Here is a 21,061-nt window from a genome sequence, read left to right as displayed (position 1 = left end):
CTTACAAATATATTAACAAATCAGAGATTTTTTTTAAATATATAAAATATTCAAAATTTTTTTAATATTCTTTATCATTTTATTATAACTTCCAAAATTAAATTTTAAATTTTCGAATTAAATAAATTTCTCTCGAATATTATTCGAATAATTTGTGTGTGTCTATTAAACAAGATTATTAAGTTGATCAAGAATTATTCCATGCAAGGGTCACCTCCTACGCATAATCGATATCGAAATACGTCTTAATCGAGTATTTACAGAATTGTTAGATGTCAAGGTCCTAAGTTTGGTTCTAATAATATTTTTGGATAGGGAGTTGATCGATTGAATTGTTTTTGAACATTTTCATTCCATTTCTAAAATTTCTCTGATTTATTTTAATAATCTAATATGTTATAATAATTTAGCATCGATTGAATATTATTTTGATATATTCAACTATAATAAAATTTATCGATTAATTATAGGTAACAATATATGACATTTCGTGCTAAACAAGTTGTTGCAAAATATGCAGATAGAAAGTAAATTTATTAACGATATTGTAAATAACGAGTTGCAATTTCACTACGAAAAACCTGACTTACATTTAATTAAATACTTTAATTATCGATGATTAAAAATTACTCGTGCTAATTTAAATTATAATACAGGGCCACCAGGAGGATATAATTCCGTCAGAGACACCATAGTCTTGGTGAACGGTCAACCAATGATGGTGCAACCCTCGAGCACATCCGGGACCGCTCAAAAACTTCCTGGGCCATCGATCCTCAAGAATTCTAGTAAAACCGACTTGATCACATCCCAACAAGTCTGACACGATGTTCATTTTATCTCTAAAGACGAGTCTGCCCAGACCTCTATTGCCAAAGACACAACACGCCAATAACAGGTAGTTGCATATCGCGGATAGGATAACAAAATCGATGGATCGATCGGGTGGCGGTTAAACGACATTGAATGACGTTGAATATTCCAATAGAAGAAGAAGACGAAAAAAAAAGATTCCTATGAATTTATTTTTTTAAGATGGGAATAGTTAGTGTATTTTTTGATATAATCGAATCTCTCACTGTCGTGTATTACATTGTAATTTTGAATTCCAACAGAACTTATCATATTCGTTATTACATGTAACGATTTCAAATATCTCTCTCGTTACGTTTGTAATTTGTTAATTTAAATTTTTACAAATGCGTATATTCTTTCATCATATAAATATATTTGATATCCTTGTTCTTTGCTTTTGTAGTTACGATATATATATATATATACATAGACTGGTATAATTAAGGATAAATTAAAATTGTTGTTATCCTTTAATATTAGCAAAATAATATTAATTTCGTTATTATAAAATAGTAGATAGATCATTAGCGATTCGTGAAAATGGATGATGAACTGGGGAGGAAAAGAAAAAGAAATCAAAACTATCGATCGAGGAGAAAAGAATCGTGAAGAATACGCAAGACGCTCCAAAATATAAGAAAACGCGCTGCGATATTATAAAAATCATATAGGAAAAATTAAACGCTACTCCACTGCTTTCGATTGTACATAAGAGTAGAATGGATAGGGAGGGGGAGATGGAGAAAAGTGAAGTGAGCGTAAAGCGGAGGGAAATTTAATTTAATCTAACGAAGAAAGTTATTTATTGCTTATCCACGTCGAAGCGAATATACAATTCAATTAAAGATAAATTAGACGCGAAACGAACGATTTTCCCTTATTTGGGCGATCGATCACCGAACGATTGTATTGCTTCTGTGTAAGGTAATCTTATCTAAGATAACGTTAACTTGCATAGCGGATCAATTTAGAGATTTCGGCGCGAGATTTAGGCGTGTTCGATTTAGCGGTCATCGTAATCGTGGGATTCGCGATCCGAATCCCTCCTCGTCGCGATTTTACATGTAACTGCAACTCTCGTATCGTTCAGGCTGAATTTTTCATTGGACATAACCGCTGGACAATTTTTGTCGTCAGATATATACATATATATATATATATACACAATATAATGGAATATGTACATATACTCGTTGTTAATCGCCATATTTCGTTTCTTTTGTAAAGCACGTTTCTAGTTAAGGCGAGTGTTTGGTACTTTTTTCGATGTTGACTCGCGAAATGTTTCTATACTAGGTATATCGAGTGAATAAGGAAAAAATTGTCCAGCAATTGAAAGATTCTAAAAAGGGGAAATTAAAGGAGGAAATTAGAGTGGAAAGGGAGGGGATGGGGAACGATAATGCGGTCTTGAAGACAGGCATGAATCTTCTTAAAATGGGGGATGATTAGCGCTATCCTTCTTTCTGCGTTCACTCGTCCATGTCCTCCAAACGAGTGATTGTAATAATCTTTAGGGATTGTAAAAATATTTTTGTTAAGACTTGTAGCGATAGTATATTTTTATCGTTTTTTTAATCCTTTCAGCGTTGACATATCGAAGTAGTATGGAGAGATCGAATGAAATTGAAACGATTTTTGGAAATTTAAATTTTACGCGAGAGAAATTTTTTTTATTCATCATCAATTAATTTTAAGATGATTTTTCGGCCAGTATTTTTTTATTATATTAATTAATTAATATTGAAATTATCGAATTATAATTTGTATCTAGTTAAATATGTTAACTTAACAAAGTATAATATTAATTTTGTAAAAAATAACAGAAAAACAATTTAAAATTCATCATAAAATGAAATTTTTTGGAAATTTTATTTTTATCAATTTTATTTATATTATGTAAATATGATATTCTAATTAACTGATTTTAAACTAAACTAGTAAGATTGAGAAACTTTTTACGACAAGTCAATAAAAATATGTTTCAACGCTTAAAGGGTTAAATTGTTGAGCGTCAGAAGAATATATATATATATATATGTTCAACGATAGAATGGAGAACGTATCGAAAGAATTTATGGAAGATCAAAGAGCGAATTTAAATGGACGAAATATAATTACGACGTGTAAAGATCTTAATAACATGATGTAAATTATATTATTCAATATTATTTCAGATTCTAGGTAACAATATTACAGATCAATTTTTACTCTACGATAATATATAGATTCCATAGAATGTAGGTAGACATCAATATCGAATTATGCTAAAATTATGCTAAAAATAATAATAAATATTTGATAATATACATACTGTATTAAACGTATATTATTTTTTCAATTAATGTGGGCAGAGGCTATTTTAAGCACAAGAATCAAGGGGATGAAATTAGTTTAATTCTGTGGTATATAATATAAATTAAGCTATGATGTATAGAAAGGTTTCCATTTTCATTTTCTCTATTAATATAAAATGATAATCATATTTGCGAAGGGGAACTGTTCAAATAAGTTAATTAAAAAGTTATCAAGTTCATGCATGATATAAAATGATAAAAATATGTATATGTATATCACACTTTGCCTTTTAAAAATATTGAATAACAATAAGTGAATTAATAGAAAATAAAAAATTAACAGGTGACATAAGCTTAAAACAATATAAGTTTACATTTTTATCCAATCCATTATCATTATTTTCTTATCGTTCATTGCAAATCCTTTCAAATTTTCCTTCATTGTTATTTTTATTCCAGAAAAGAGAGGAAAAAAAGAAAAATCCGTTAAACCCGATATATTTCGTCCGTTTAAAAAAAACGCAATTCGATCAGATCCGCAATTGGAGGACGACGAACACTTGAAATATACTGTCCTCGTCACACGTGAAAAGAAGAAAAATATGTATCTCTATTTTCTCGTAGATCTATTCCAAGTGCAACGCCTCCGTATGATAATATCTATTTTCCACCCGCGTAAACATTTCAGGGAGTCTCCTAGACTATATTAGCCGTACATGTACTATACTTTTTTGCGAAACGAGCTTGCTTGCTCGCAGGGGAAAAAGGAAGAGAAGGAAGAAGAGGGGAAAGAAAGAAGAAGGAGAATCAAAAGAAGAAAGGGAGTTTGAATAATACACGAGGAGGGTATTTTTGCACGAAGTGAGACAGGGAGCGGGAGGAAGGAAGGGAAAGGTTTGTGTCGTTTCACGGGTCAGCGAGGAGAACGTTTCGGGTCGCTTGAGACCCCAAAAATAGGAATTATAAAATAAACGATAAGTCAGTGATCCGAGCAGTGTCTCGTGAGCAAACACTGTGGACAATTTTCGCGCGTACGTACACAGTCAATAAACGTGAGAAATCGTGATTCTTTATTTTTTATGTGACCCCGTTTGTAAAGTGTTGCTAGCTGTATCATATAACGTTTATCGTATACTTACGTATATATGTGTATACGTACATATATACAATGTATATGTATATATACACACGTATACACACGTTACAGATATACATATATAGTATATTATACATATTATATATATATGTATATTTACATTACATTATATTTATAGACGCTTGTACACTGGTGTACGCGTCGCATAGTTTATTATATTTACGTGTACAAAAGACGAGAATAAGAAAATTAAAAAAAAAAAAAAAATGCGATACACGATCGTTTGATATATTGTAAGAGGTTCAGATGGAGGTGAAGATACAATTAAACATTACCGAAAAACCCGCTGCGTTCAAATTTAAAAGAATTAAAAGAGAGAGAGAGAGAGAGAGAGAGAGAGAGAGAGAAATATCAAGTATGTTAACTCACATCCGTGCGCGTTTTGTGCGAATTTTGCGATGCGTTTTGTTGATGATGAATGAGTGAAAGAGCGCGAGGAGAAAGTGAAAAAAATACGTGTGTACGTGTAATTTTTCTAGAATAACAAAGGCCTAACTCCACTTTCTGTCCTCTTAACAGTCCACTAATATTCGCGTTCATTGCACATCTAACTTAATCATATCTTCCCCTTTCTACATCACTTTTTTTTAATAAATAATTTTCATTCCTATATATATATGTACACATATTATATATAGATTCAATAGTTAAAAATTTGTTTTACATTCCTTACGTTTGCATTAGATTTAAAAGGAAATTTTTTTGCCCAGTGATGTTTAATTTCAATTGCATTGTTTTAAAAATCCCAAAGATTTTTGTGGCTACGCTGTTTTGCAAATTTCGATCAGTCAAAATTTTTTGCAATTATTAGTATTAAAATATTTTATCATTTCTTGTAATCATACGATAAAAGATTAAAGTGGACGTTAAGAGTAATTAATCGTCCTTTGCCATCGATCCTTTGCTCAAAGGGACGAATAAGTGGAGGAGGATCCTCATTATCCGCGTACGAGGTGGATCCTTGTTGACCTAATTAATATTTTAGAAACCTAGTCGTTGTTAATACTCAGAGCTTCAGAAAAAAAAAATAGGCAAAAAGAGGAAAAAAAAAAAACACAAAAACAAAAAACTCTAAATAGAACGATATTCGAATCCCAAGATCGGAATTCGTATCCAATATCGGGGCCCATTAGCCTCGTATTGAAGACAATGAAAGTTTATCGAATCGATCCATATTGAACACCTCGAAAATTTATAATTCCAATTAATTGTTTCAATTAATCGAGTGCCCTATCGATTCTCCATTTACAATCATACGAGTACGTACAAAATAAACAAACGATCAAAAACCAACGTATATAATCATCAAGCATTATACACTTTGAAGATCTATCGTTTGTATCATCTTTCTTGGACGGAATCGTTAATTTCTTTCAATTGCTCTGTTGTTGTTCGTTGTTCACACACGAAGAGAGACATTAGATTAACCATGTGCATGTGCATTACTGATATTCAAATTATAGAGAGAAACGAAACTGTGTACCGAGAAAATGCGGGACAAACACATTCCAACTAGCCATATCCGAGACATAATCAAGGAAAATGAAATTCTTCGATAAGGAAATCTTGACGAATGACGTTCGATCGATTTGAACAGATTTCATCAGTTAAGAGAAATACAATTAAGAGAAATATATATTATATATAATATATATATAAAAAGACAAAAGATAGAGATAAAAATAAAAAATACTTGGGATTCGGTGGGAAAGGGTGACTGATAGATAAGCATTTTCGAGAGAAAATTTAATTGTCCTTAGGCTAGATAGGCAAATCTAATGCAGGTTTAAAAAGGAATTTAAGCAAAAAAAGATTTAGCGCGTCATTAACAACAACAATAACAATATTTATTATTATGAAAAAAAGTTATGTTATACAAAATAATGAGTAATAATAATAATTAAATAATAATTATTAATAATAGCATTAGCTACCGGTTTAAACCGGTCAGGCCACGTGGTCGACTGTCCTAGGTAGGGTTAAGATTAGGTGACGTAGAATTATCAGTAACATAATACGGTAATACGTCGATATTAAAATGAAAAGAAATAATTAGAAGATCGTATTTGAAATATGTAATTTTATTTAAAAACGTGACTGGATGATTTTCGTTTGAATTTTTTTTTTAAATCTTGTTGATGCGAATATTTATTTCAAGCGTTATTTGTAAAAATTACTTTTAATCTTCTCTTCGTATAAAATAAATAGATTTTACCCGATAACTGTTATATATGATATGTAATTAAAAATTTAGCGAATAAGTTCGATTATTTGTTCCATTCTAAAACTTTTTGTACCATTTGCATCGATTTGCATTTTAATAATTTTAATAATTTCAGCTATTATTTGTTAAAAATAAAAATTTCAAAAATATTTAAATAAATTATTTCTTACATAATTTGATTTGTTATTATTATTATGAAAATTATTTTGTGTTTTAAAAAATTATTTAAAATAAAAAGGAAATATTTAAAATAAAAACAGATTGTTTTAATTTGTTTGATATATCGTTAGGAATTTACGGTTATCGAACAATCGTTGCGGATTTTACGTCACCAAGAGCAACCAGTAGAGCGAACAGTACAAAGTAACGTGTCCTAGAGCTAATCGAGAAAGAGAAAAGCGTTCGAGAGCGAGGATAGCGTAGGTGATAAAAGATGTGTTATATTTCGTGGAAACGATAGGATTAATATTTGTTCGTTAATAAAAACAGATTTTTGTACGTTGGCGAGCATGATTTTACGGAAAATCGTTGTTGGATTATAGAAAAATAGAATTAAATTGGAATCTATTTGGAGAAATTATATCGAAAAGTTGTAATTCTGGTACACCATTGTGTCTCTCGATTTCTTAATGTGATTTATAACATTCATAAACAAGTTTGTTTCTAGAATTAATATCGAAGATAAAGTATTTACAAAAATTAACGTATTGTTTGTTAAAATTGTTATATAAAAATAAACTTATGCTCCAATTTGATTTTCAATCAAAACCGAGAGACACATATGATACGTGTAGCGAATGTGGATCAGAACTAGAAAAAGAGTGAATATTATTATAAGACGGTCAGGTTATAAAAAGAGCATCGTAAAAAAGAGAAATTTAAACCAAAACGTGTACTTATTTACATATGCATATATAAATATACATACATATATACACAACAGGCCAAAAATTTAGAATTACTTTCCTATATATAAAATCCAATATCAATTTTTTAATCGTGTTATTGAAATTTCTTCTTTACAATTCTATTCAATTTTGAAATGACAGAATGCTAAAGTAAATTTCTTTTTTTTTTTTTTGATTCTCAAGTTTTTCATGCATTCACGTATTGATTTCAAATTTTTGGTCGAATCGTGTATATACGTATACAAAGCAAATAATATAAATGTAACGATGTAAAACATATTGCATAAATGATGATGTTTCATATTTTAACAAAAAAAAAAAAAAATACGAGAGAAAGGAAAGTTTCACGAATGATCAATTCGTGATTCGAAATATTTATCGTACGTTGATTAGAAAGAATTAAGAAAATGTCCAAGAAGAGGAGAAATTAGGGAGGTAGAAAAAAGATATTTAAGAGACGATGAAATTATATCGAGAATAAGAAATTGTATTAATATACATGTACATTGCATTGCGAAAGATATATACATTATGTAAATTCTATGTATATGTATATGATGCGTGTGTAATTAATAAAGTGTTGATATATATGGTTGACGATAACGCCACCACTACTGTCTCTATTCGTTCATTTAAACTAACTTATATTAAACGTTTAAGCGAATTAAAGTTTAATATTAAAATCCCTTCTTTCAGTTAAACATTCTTTAATAATACTTATTTGTACATTTTAAACATGTATCTGTTTTATCGGTGAGTATACAAGCATTTTCTCGTGCATTTGCATCGACATCCCATTTTTTTCTTTTTTAGATGTAACAATTCGATGAACACAGCAACGGTGAAATAAATATTGTTTTCATCGCGAATTTAACATTGCATTATTTAATTTCAAATATCTTACTTCTTGATTGATTCGCCGTAGGTAAATTGGATTGTTGACTCGAGCGCCATGACATAAGTGAAATTTTACTTTTGAATTTCTTTTTTTATTAAAATATTTTTAAAGATTTGATAAATGCTATTCTTAGGAATTTTAAAACTTTTTATTTTTATTTTTGAAAACTTAGAATAATAATGAAATTAAACTTGGACGTAATACATTCAATTTGTCTAAAGAGGAATAAATATCGCTTATTCAAATTGTCATGAATAATTGAAACTTGTACTCTTTTGTACTGTGATTTTACAATCAACATAATTTGCATTAAACTTCGTAGATCAAAATTTGAATTGAATTTTATTTCAATGCGAAATAATTGAATTATTTAAATACCTCTTAAATATTACAATGATTATCTAAGGAATTACAATATTTGTCAATGATCGTTAGAAAATGTGCAATCATTGAAGGACGGAATGTATATTTGAGTTCTAAAATTTTCTTTTTTTAAAAAGTACGAACTTTGTGAAAATATTTTCAATTCTCTTAAAAAAAATTTTGATTACGTGTTCAATGGTTGATAGTAATGTTTCGATTAATTCGATCAGATCTTATTTAATTACGTGACAAAATGACACAAAATAGTCTGATAAAAATGACATTTCGTATCGATTTCTGTCATTATCGAAGTCTTGGTCGAAAATCGTAATTTGGTTCATTGAACGGATTCTAAATAAATTCTGAATATGTTTTTGAATATATACTTTAAATTTTGATATTGATTATTGTACATATATGTATATATTTAGAAAAAATAAAATCCTTTTTGTCAATAGAAAAGTGAAAATTTATATAGTCAATCGTAAAAGTATTCATACACTTTGTATGAATTCAATTATAAATTAATAAATTATCATGAAAAGTATTATCAAAACAAATAAACTAAAATATATACACTATGATAATTTATACATATATGTAGCAATTTTTTTATTAAATAGAATATTATTTGGAAGAAATGTAAAGTTTTAATACTATTTTCGTTTCTTAAAAATAATTTCGTAAAATATAAAATATTAAAATATAAATATTATTATTAAATAAAGTATTCAAGTTTTAATGCTCTATAACATTATTATAGAAAAAATATTCCAGAAATTATATACAAAAAAGACATAATAAAAACTTGAAGATTAATTTCGAACTCAAGAAAAATAAATTGTTATATAATCTATGTTTTATATACACAAAAATTTTCATTAAAGTCAGATTTTTCAAAATACATTTCAAAATTGTTTAATAAAATAATATATGAATATTTTTGCAACTAACTATATGTAGTTTATAAATTTTCAACAACATTATTATTTAAATATTAGAATTTCATATTCTTTAAGTCCTTTAATTTTATATAAAAGTTTGAAAATGTTTCCTTCTGTTTTAAATATTAAAAATATTATGCTATATCATATATACAAAGATTTTATATTATTATATTATAGCATAACCACATACTATACTGCATTAGATAATACAATGTTAGAGTATTATATTGAATAATTATGTATAATAATACAGTACAAAATACTACTATTATATACCGAATTATACAATTATAGCACGATGTATGTTATTATTGCTATTATGCAGTGTAATATTAATATAATATATTGTATTATTAACCTTATATTATTCTGTATAATATAGCACACGATATTATTATTATAGTGCATTAGTATTATCTATAGTATTATCTATGCTGTATAGTATTACCACAGCATAATATATATGAATATTATATTAAAGCGTACAAATATAATATCATTATAACGATGATTTTAAAATCTGACAGAAAGAACGTGGTACAAAAATATTTTTTACAATATATTCATCATTTCATACAATTCAAATTGCATGAAAAACAAAAAAAGAAAAAAAGATATATATACTATATCTTTCAGAACTATCACAACAAAAGGATAGAATTAAATATCTTATTTTAAATAAGACAGTCCCTTATATCAACAATACAATATAAAATTAGCTACAATATAAAATTTCAATATCCAATCTAATCCATCATAATATCAAACAATAACATCAAACAATAAAACAATCATTTCCAAAATCACAATCAATACTCATTGTTCAATTCTCTTTCATTGTCATTAGGTACTCCTTCAAAAAGCACTCTGCACCTAGAAATGATACCCAAAATCGGTTTCAAAAAGATATAGCAAGCGGCAATGACGAATGAGGCGACCGTCAGGCTTCTTCCAAGGCAAGTGCCAGGCCACCATCCTGTGTAAATCCCGGTGATCAGGCCGGCTAACAAGAGTATCGCGGCCAAAATACCACCGAACGAATGCATGATTTTCAGAATTATTGGTCTGATACAACCATGATACAGACATTTGTCAAAGACAACGACGAAGCCAGACGCGGCTATCAGGATCGCAAAGATGATGCTGATCAAGCTGATAATCCCGTGAAGCGTGACGAAGTGAGATTTCTTGTATTCTATCTTGCCGATTATTATGATGACCATACCGATCAACACCAGCAGCAATCCTATTAGATTAAGGAACAAATGAATCAATCCTCTGTTCATCCTGGATACCTTCCAATTCATGTAAGCGTCGCCAGAAACGCAGAATATTCCCTCCATTGTCAAAAGTCCGACCTGTGTCAATGAGAAAAATTGTTGTTTGTAAAAATTCGAAAAAGAAAAACAGATTTTCATGACATTTCATTGTTTATAAAATTATTATTGTTTAAAATTGTTCAGTCGTTTAGAATATAAGCAGTAGAAATTTTATCCCAACGTTTCGTTAACATTTCGTAGCTAATTTTATTCAGAGGCTGATATTTTGATGTTTTTATATATTAATCATGTTTACATTATTAATTGGATCAGTTGATTATTGTATAATTAAAAAATTAAAAGGAATTTTATATTCTTTGTCGATATTATTGGAATATTTTCTCTAGATATTTTCTATTAAAAAATTCCATACTTTTTTTGATATTGATATTTTCTTTAAGAATTTTCTATTAAAAAATTAAGAGGAATTCTTTATTCTTTGTGTTGATGGGATATTTTCTCTACGAATTTTCTATTAAAAAATTAAGAAATATTCCTCATTTTTGATGTTATTGAGATTTTTTGAGAAAATTTGGCTGAACTTTGATTAATAAACTTATCTGTTATAAATAAATTTTAATTTAGTCATTTCATTCTTTAAGAAGGTAGTTACATTAATGATTGGTAACATTTCATCTAATTTCATTAGATATTAGATAAATTATTGATATTATGATATATTAATAATATCAGTTTATCACTTTATTGTATTGTTTATTTGTGCATATATTAATCGTATTCGTGTTACAGAATTAACAATCAATGATCAGAAGTAACAATGATCAATATTGATCATGATTGCATAATGCTGAACAACTAAAAAATTGAAAGGAATGTATTTCATATTGATATTATTGGGATGCTTTCTCTAAGGATTTTTAAAATTTTTTGGAAACGTTTATGACTGAACTCTCAATAATGATAAATTCATCATTGACTATATACATGAACTTTAATTTATTTAGTCATTTGATTCTTTAAAAAACTAGTCAATGAAATATTGGGATAAAATTCTAAGTAATAACAATTGCATAGAATTCGTAAGAATTATTAATCATTTTTTTGGTTGTTTGTTATTATTCGAGGATTTTTGATGGACAGAGCAATTGGAAACAATGGTGATCGTTTTAATTTACTCGGGGAATGTTGCAATCAATTTGTCCATCTAGGTCAACGATGAATTCGTTCTCCGTTTAATTCGGTGTGTATATGTGAACGCCTACAATGTTTTAAGAAGATAATGAATTAACATGATATTGTTCCTATCTTTTTCTTTATTTATCTATTTTTTAGGAAAAATATAGGCGAATATTTCGATGATTAATGCCAATTTCGATTATATCAAGTGATTTTCTTTTGCTTTATTGAAAATTTATTTTTCGCTTAATTTTATATATTGTATATGTGTTCTTGAATATATGTGTTCTTGATTCACTATATTTGATTTATTTAAAGAACATTATTCAATACATTTCTCAATAAATAAAAGCCAGCATTCTTCCAAATACGACGATGATCTAAGAGTTGAGATGATTAAATGAAGTCTTTGAATCATTACTACATTTTATGTCTTTTACATATGAAATTTTTAAAAATATTAAAAGCACTTTTAAACGATACAAATAATAATGTAACATCAGTTCTCTCGATATAATCTGATATCAATCTTGCAATCTTATTATATATGCTGTATCTCAAAAATATAAAGAAATATTTAATGTTTTGTTATGCATTTAACATAATAATACATAATTTTATGTATGCATTAAATGCACTCTATTAGGTCATGACATCAAGATATTTTTAAATTCAAATATAATAACTATAAGAAAAATAATTAGAGACATTTTAATGATTTATCTTTAAGATTTTATATATAAATTTACAGAAATATATCTAATACTATTTACATACATATAAAGAAATAATTTCATTATATATATAAAATATTATTTTTCAATATCTAATATATTATTTTAATCAAATATTTTATAGAGATCTAAATTATCAATTTATTTAATAAAGTTACTTTTATTGTATATTTTTTACCTTCATAAAATATATTTGATCAATTTAAAAAAAATTCATAAGTCTAATTTTAAATTATTATAAAAATAATAATAGATTCATTATAATAATCTAAGTAACCGAGTTATAATATATTGAATTTCTTTTACAAGAAAAATTTAACAACTTCCAATCAATCTAATATTACGTTCTTCGTTACTTATCCACTATGAAATATAGATCACCCTTTCATAAAAAGGAAAAAAGTTGTAGTTATCCACATAAACGATCTTCCGCGTTCTAACTATTTCCTAATAGATGATATTTCATATTCGAAACTTTCCACGAATCATCTTTTTAATTAGCTTTATTTCAAATAAAAAAAAGATCTATCAATCAAAAGAGGATTAATTTGAATTAAAACATTGTTGATATCAATAAACGTTCTCATTTCCTTTTTGCAAAGTTATATATTATTATTCTTTTTCAACATTCGATTCGAAAAAAAAAATACTAATTTACGTAATTTCTCGATTAAATAAAAAATTATTATGAAACAAAGATCTAGTACATTTTGAGTAATAAAAAAAACCATTGCTGAAAATTTTTATCTTCAATTTTAAACAAGGCAATTTTATCGATTTTTCTCAAGAATCGTTGCTTCATCCATTACTTAATTATTCGTTCAATAAACTTTTCAAGAATGGGTTACTATTACAAATGTAGGAGTCAACCACCTAGATTTCTGATTCACCTGTTTCCATTAGTGCATTATCCATTGTGCAATTAATATTGGCTAAGATGACTATTACATTGGCTACTTACTCCCAAGGTTGAACAAATAACATGCCAGGAGAAAAAGATGAAAGGTTGAAGGGACAGAATCACTATATATATTACTGGTGCTAATAAGAGGATGTGTGTAACAGTTGAGAATGCCAGCATAATGATGCTTGGTCGTGTTTTGGCCACTTCGTCATTCATTTTTAGAACGGTGTTACCTGAAAAATTGATCGTTAAATAGCAATAACAATGGAAAAAGAATAAGCATGAATAATTTTACGAGCTTATAAAAAATATTTTGCAATTTTAGTTAGTTTATTTTTATATTTAAATGATTTAAACATTAATGATTTTTTAATAAAAAATGTACGAATTTCATAAATTTTTCGAACGATTTTGTAATCATTATCATTCGAAGAGGACGATTCAGACAATTCAACAAATAAATATTTTGCAATAATTTCTTTTCGAGAAATTTTTTTTTATGGTAAATTGTTTAAATAGCTTCAATATTTTGAGTCTCTTTAAAATATTGAAGATACGAATATATATTGTTTTAAAATTTTAATAATCTAATAATTGAACATACTATTAACTACTAATAAAATACTAATAACAAAATTAATTTACTATAATTTAATTTTAATTACAAATTTGTTGTTGCAAAGGATTAATATTGCAAAGTATTTGATAAAATTTTCATCGACCTTAATGTATAATTTTACATATTTATAATCTAGAATAAATTTCCTAAATTTAAGAAAAATTTAAATTTTTATCGATCTTGGAATCTATTTTAATTCGTAGACTCGTTGCAAATCTTTCTTAAAAATCTGAGACAAATTTTTCTGTTCTTTTATTTACAAGAAAAATAATAAATTCTACGCGACCTCAGCTGGTCTCTTGACGCAACTTCTCCTACGATCGTTTAGATGCGCGACGTGTGATTCACTGCTAATTGCGCGACATAATTCCACGTTTCTTTCAGCATCTATTATTTGGTCGAACACGCGGAAAGTCGTTTTTTTTTTTTTTTTACAACAATATGCAACACGAGCTCGATAAATGAAATTACTGATTAAGCAAACGTTGGTCATCGAAGAATCAGTTTTATTGCTTCAGTTCTACTATATTGCTATTCAAATAATCTTTCAAATAACTCTACATCAAATTAATTGAGCTTTTTAAAAATATAATATGATATATAGATAGTTATATTTTTTTAAAGATTGTTAATAGAAATTAACACAATTTTCATTTTCATTAAAGAAGTGAAAAATTTAACTAGTGACATATCTTTCTAATTCAATATTAATGTAATACTTTTCATTGAAAATTTTGTTCGAAATATAATAGTATTTATAGTGAAGTGAATTCATAATAATAATTAATTTATAATACAGGCAGGGATCAGGCAGATTCTATGGCTTAAAATAAGACGAAAGAACAACGATTGCATTCAAATCATTGTTTTCAAGCTTCTCTTGAAAGAGAAATATTGCGATGAATATAACTCTGTTTTGAAAACTAAATAGAAACTCTTCTAAATAGAAATTTCATACTCTCCTTTTCGATTTATTCTTGCTTGAAGAATATCGTATTATATTCTCAATCATTATTTAGTTAGTCAAAAACTTCAAAAATTAGACAATAATTCGAACATTGACTTTTTTGAGATGAATTATTCTATATTTTGAGAAAAATAATGTACTTATTTACAATAAAATTGAGATATAAAAGATATTAAAAATGATTTTTATTATAAAATTATTTAGCACAATTTTTTTTAATATATAAAGGAATATGCACTTTTCTTTTAATGCCAATAATTTGATGAATTTTCCAATATTATACATGTATTAATTCTATAATAATCTCATTGCTTTCTAATTTCTTAAGTATTTTCAATTTTGTTCCAATAGTATAATATATATTATGCAAATATACTCATTGTCAAAATTTAAATTAAACTTTATTTCCTCTATTGTAGTAAAAGACATATGTTTATGTTGCGAATAGAGATGGTTGCTGAATAGAACATTTGAATAATGAAGGTTCTGTTCAAATTGTAAAAACCTTTGAAAAGTAAAATCTATTGGTTTCATACTTGAATTCAAAATACTGATGTTGTCATTTTCAAAAAATTAGAAAATAATCGTAATAATAAAATAAAAAGCAGACAATTAATGAATTATAAATGAATTATATACTTAATTTTCATTTAAATTCAAATAGTAAGTTTATTCAACAGAATTTAGAATTAGCAATAAAACACTCACTAAAGAATTTGATATCTAATTCATTGAAAGAAAAGATTACAAATATGATTGAAAATCAGAATACTATTCTTTTTTTCTAAAAATTGTTTTTAAAAAAACAACAAATTATAAATATTCAGACATTGTGCAAAAAAATAATTATCTTTTATTGCAATAATTATTTAACTGATTATTATTAATATTAATATTAATTGTTATTAATATTAATTGTAAATGTATCATTGGCAATTGAGTTTTTATTTTTTTCTTTTTGTTATAACGTCGTAGATATTAATTAAGACAAAGAAATGAGGAGAGTCAAATGTTAAAGACTGTGAATTCTCAGTTCATTTTCAGTGTTCATTTCCTTGAATAGAATGAACGTATGACCGCCCTCGGTAAGGTTTCGGATGGCTGGCAACGATTTGCTGGAGAGAACACAATTTCCTTGTTTTCCCACGTCCCATTTAAATTTTCTGAATCGTCTACTGCAAGTTCGCTGTTCCATGAAAATTGTGTGTGGATATTGATCGAGAAAGTTCAATTGAAATACTGATTTTAATTGCAAGCCGAATATCGTTTCGACTTTACCATATAAGCTTTCAAATTGTTTTCTCTCTTTTTTTTTTATCAAAGTTATTTCTATAAAACGCTAAATACGCTTATTAGATATAATAATCAAATTAGATTTAGGGAAATTTTTTTTCGTGAGAGAATCAAATTATATATTGAAATGATTTTAAAAATAGATTCTAAATAAAATTTATGTAAGAAAGTTAAGAAAGTTAAAAAAAAAAAATAAATTTTATTTAATTTTGAGAGAAAGAAGTCAAAACTGATGTCGATATCATGATATATGAGTATTTATTATTTATATAAAAATCTATATTAATAAATTAATAAATATTAAAATTCATTCATGATAATCTTATTTAGAGTTAAAGATTAAAAGAAATTGTACAACTTTGAATAAGAAAAAAATCTGTAAATCGTGAAAAAATAAAAATAGTAATTAGATAATAGTATTATGAATCTTATATAGATTCATATTATAATAATTTCTTTATAAATAAGAATTTCAATAACATTTACAAATACGATTTTTATAATCTTGCAATGATAGAGATTAATAATTTTATGTTGATAAATGAATATTCGTATATTAATTTCATTAATTTCTTCATTTTTTAAAATTTTATTGTATCAATTGTATTACAGATTATATATCGATGCCATTAAAATTTGTTTGTACAATTAATATCAGATTCGTTATCGACAATGGAGTTAACAATAAACTTGCCTTTCAAAGAAAAAAAATGCTCAGATTCGTCGAAAGACGAATTTTATTCTTATCAAATATTTCAATATTTGGAAAGTAATTATATAGCAGTTTCTATAAATAAAAAAAATTCTCTTTTAATTGTAACTAACCAAATGTAATTCAATTTCACATAATATATATTATATATTATATTAGAAAAATGTCATAATTTAAAAATTATGATTTTAAAAAAAATTTATTGATTCTGAATAATTCAAATCGTTATAAGAACGTATTATCATGTTAAAATCATATCATATTAATTAAATTTCAAATTTAAGATTTGGAAATTTATTTATAGAATTTTGCTAATAAGAATTACAAACAATTGTTTCTATAATCAGTAATTGAACAAATGCAAACTTTTACATTTCTTAGCTAATATGCAATTTATATGTATTTATATATTCTGTATACAAAAATTTATTATAGCGCTATATATTTGTTAAGAACGAAAAAAAAAAGAAAAAAAAATAATAAATATAAAGAGGAAAATAAAATTCGTATATAATCGTCTGTGAAGATTGAGATTATTGATGAATATTTACATGAATAGACTTATATGAATAATTAGAGAAAAATAATGAATTCATAGAATTGAGCTTATTTGTTAAGAAAAAACGTTTTTTAGAATTTTAAAAATTGCAAATTTGATTATTCTAGAATATAGATCATTGTGATATATATTAATAATACTTTTGTAAGTAAATATAACATTATATTTATTTACAAAAATTAAGAAACAATCTAATCATTAAAATTTTTTTATATATTTTTATTCTTTTTATTCTGAGATGATATTAGGTATGTTAGAAATAAAATTAAGAAAATAACATATATTAATAAGCAATAATTTTTATTTTCGAATATTATATAGAGATTAAGTAAAAATAGAAAATATAAATAAATTGTCGAATGATTAATTTGTTTCTTTTAAATATAACTTTTAAATATATGTTTTTAGAAAAAAATTAAAAAACAAAAAAAAAATAAATTTTTAATGAAATGAAGTTATTTCTATTTATAATAGAACATTTGTAAATTTAATAAAGATACTGAATAAATATGTCGACTTATTTGAAGAAAATCAAGAGAAATTAAATAAAGAGATAAAACAAATCATTAATATTTATTTCCATTTATTTAAATGGAAAAATATAAGTATATAATAATCATTCAAACAGATGTTTTATTATATAAATTTTTTGATTTGAAAAAATTTTCAAATACAAATCAAATTGACTATTCTCCAATTATATACAAATGAATTATTGTATTTATATATGTGAAAATAAACAAAAAATATATAATAAATTTTTTTTATGTAAAAATTAATTTTCAAGAAAATTGAAAATTTGAAAATTTCACCAATTACACTTTGATTGTATATGTTCAATCTCGAATTTCACAAAAACAAAAATTTAAGTGATAAAATTTTATTTTTATATTTTTCGCTTATTTTTAAGTATAGAGATTCATCGATAATTTATTTGTATTCTATAAGGAATACTTGAATTTGAAAAATTTTTAAATTTGATTTACTCGAAAATGAAATTCAATCAATTAAAAAAAATTTTATTCTAGAAAAAGAAAAATAGAATCATTCGTTTGTTTGAATATTGTAGATTTTAAAGATATTACAAGATTTAGAAATATTTTAAATACTTTATAGAATGAATATTGAAATCGTTCGCTATAATTTAGTTAAAAAAATTTCTAAAGTCTAAAAAAATAATCAATGAATTAAACAAAATAGATATTATCAGAGTGATTTATATTTTTCTTTTAATTATATTATTTAGGATAATTATAAATTATAGTTAAAAATTATAATTAAAAAACAATAAAATATAATAATGAAATATAAATATATTTTAGGCACGTTATAATATTTTTGAAATAATATTTAAAAAATAAAAAAAAGAAAAAGAATTGTTTCAAACAAATTAACAATTCCTGCATTAATAATTCATATTTGCAATAAAATTAAAAATAAATATGGAAATTATTATTAATAACAATAAAAATACTCAATTCTTCTCTTATAACAAGTACAAGGATCCAATAACGTTTAAAAATAAAAAGAAGAAAAATCAAATTATAGTGATTGAGATATAAAAATAATAAAATTATTAAAAAATCATGATAGAAACGAAAATTTTTTTTAACAAGTTGACAATTTCTGTGTTAATGATTCATATTTGCGATGAATTTAAGAAAAATTAGAAAAATTAAAAAGAAATAAAATTTTTAAATTAAATTAAAAAAATTATTTAGAACAACTTAAAGGAAAAGTCAAATAACGATTGAAAAATAAAAATCAAAATTAAAAACTATGTCATTTCAAGCAAGTTGAAGGTTCCTTTATCGATGATTCATTATTTATTTATGGTAAAATGGAAAACATGGAAGTTGATGAATAATATCAAGTTGATGAATAATAATATCCAATTCTATTAATTATGCGAGATTATTTATCATAATATCATTAGACCCTTTGTACGTGATGCACATTAGCACTCTTTCAGATATGCTCTACTTTCATCATTCATGCGAAATATATTAGGGTATCACGCGAATCTCACATTTAAAAATGAAATATATCGTGGAACTTAATTTTTGTATAAAAAGTATCAAAAATGAAGCATATCGTGAAACTTAATTTTGTATAAGAAGAAATCATAAGCGATGATGTAAAAATAACCAATAAAAATATGAAAATGAAAATATTAATTCTTATAAGATAATAAAAAGAAAAATGTTTAAATCATTGTGATTTAATTCGGTATAATTTCTTGAATAAAATATTCGTGAACTAAAAAAATTCATATTTAATATAGTTATGGTAAGATTTTTGGTATACAGAAAAATATAATGAAAAAATTTTCATTGAATTTTAAAATAGATTTGAAAACTTTAATGACGAATTAAAGTTTTTGGAATTTATTTTATAATTGATCTTTCGATATTATCATTTTTTAAAATCTACTAATCAAATACATTTCATGAATGAGATTCATTCTAATGATTTTCCATTTTATTTTCAATACTACAAAAATGAAAAATTTTTTTCAAACAAACAATAAGAAAAGAATAAACTATTATTTTTATTATAAATCTTTTATTAAAATCGATCCAGAAACATAATTATTAAATTATATATATTTTACAAAAAATAATATATAGAATTTATAAATAAATAAGATAATGAAAAATATATAAACACAATAATATACAATAATATACATAAAAACAAAAAAAATATTCAAAATATTATAACTATAATGTTTATGCCATACCTCTATATCTATAAATTTCATTGCTTTATGTATGCTCATAAAAATAATATTTACAAATATATTACAAATATTTTATAAACATTTCTCAATAAAATCTTAAAATAAAAAACCTATATTTTCCATTAATTTTAATTCACAAATGAGCAAACATTTTTCTCATTGCATTTCCACGATGCAAGGATCGAAAGTATATCATTCGACTTACCTCGGACGATCGTAGACTCGTTAAATTGAGCGTTCGAAGAAAAAGGATTCACTAGGATTCAATATGAACCGATTTCCTGTAAAAATGGAAATAAATTCGAATGAAAACAAACGAAAAAGGAAGAGCACGGAACAACGTCCGCGCTTCGACTGAGGCGCGCATTCTACCGTGGTTGCAACGATCTATCGCTACGTTGCCAATTCCTTACGAACAACGAGGAA

General features: G+C 25.3%; 2 protein-coding genes across 9 annotated transcripts in view; one reads left to right on the top strand and one right to left on the bottom strand.

Moving 5' to 3' along the window:
- LOC107993504 (sodium- and chloride-dependent glycine transporter 1) overlaps positions 1-8,043 on the top strand; it is a 28,569-nt gene extending 20,526 nt beyond the window's left edge. For all 8 annotated transcript variants that reach the window (XM_017049953.3, XM_017049951.3, XM_062075997.1 and 5 more), the window contains one exon: positions 657-8,043. In XM_017049953.3, coding sequence (XP_016905442.1) covers positions 657-823 — 167 coding nt within the window. In that variant the 3' untranslated portion in view covers positions 824-8,043. The remainder of the gene's footprint in view (positions 1-656) is intronic.
- LOC107993468 (uncharacterized) lies at positions 7,907-21,030 on the bottom strand. Its single transcript, XM_017049886.3, has 3 exons — positions 20,841-21,030; positions 13,800-13,975; positions 7,907-11,006 (listed from the first exon to the last, which is right to left on the bottom strand). Exons 2-3 carry the CDS (start codon positions 13,956-13,958, stop codon positions 10,458-10,460), a joined length of 708 nt encoding a protein of 235 aa, XP_016905375.1. The 5' UTR covers positions 13,959-13,975; positions 20,841-21,030; the 3' UTR covers positions 7,907-10,457.
- Positions 21,031-21,061: the final 31 nt, after the last annotated feature.

The sequence above is a fragment of the Apis cerana genome, linkage group LG6 (assembly GCF_029169275.1).
Source record: "Apis cerana isolate GH-2021 linkage group LG6, AcerK_1.0, whole genome shotgun sequence".
NCBI lineage: Eukaryota > Metazoa > Arthropoda > Insecta > Hymenoptera > Apidae > Apis > Apis cerana.
This window is presented reverse-complemented; position numbering and strand designations above follow the sequence as displayed.

What these genes read in the sequence shown, in the direction of transcription:
- LOC107993468 (XM_017049886.3), bottom strand. Translation starts at nt 13,958, where the DNA reads ATGAATGACGAAGTGGCCAAAACACGACCAAGCATCATTATGCTGGCA. An exon ending in TTATTTGTTCAACCTTGGGA is followed by an intron (nt 11,007 to 13,799) that starts GTAAGTAGCCAA and finishes TCATTGACACAG; the next exon opens with GTCGGACTTTTGACAATGGA.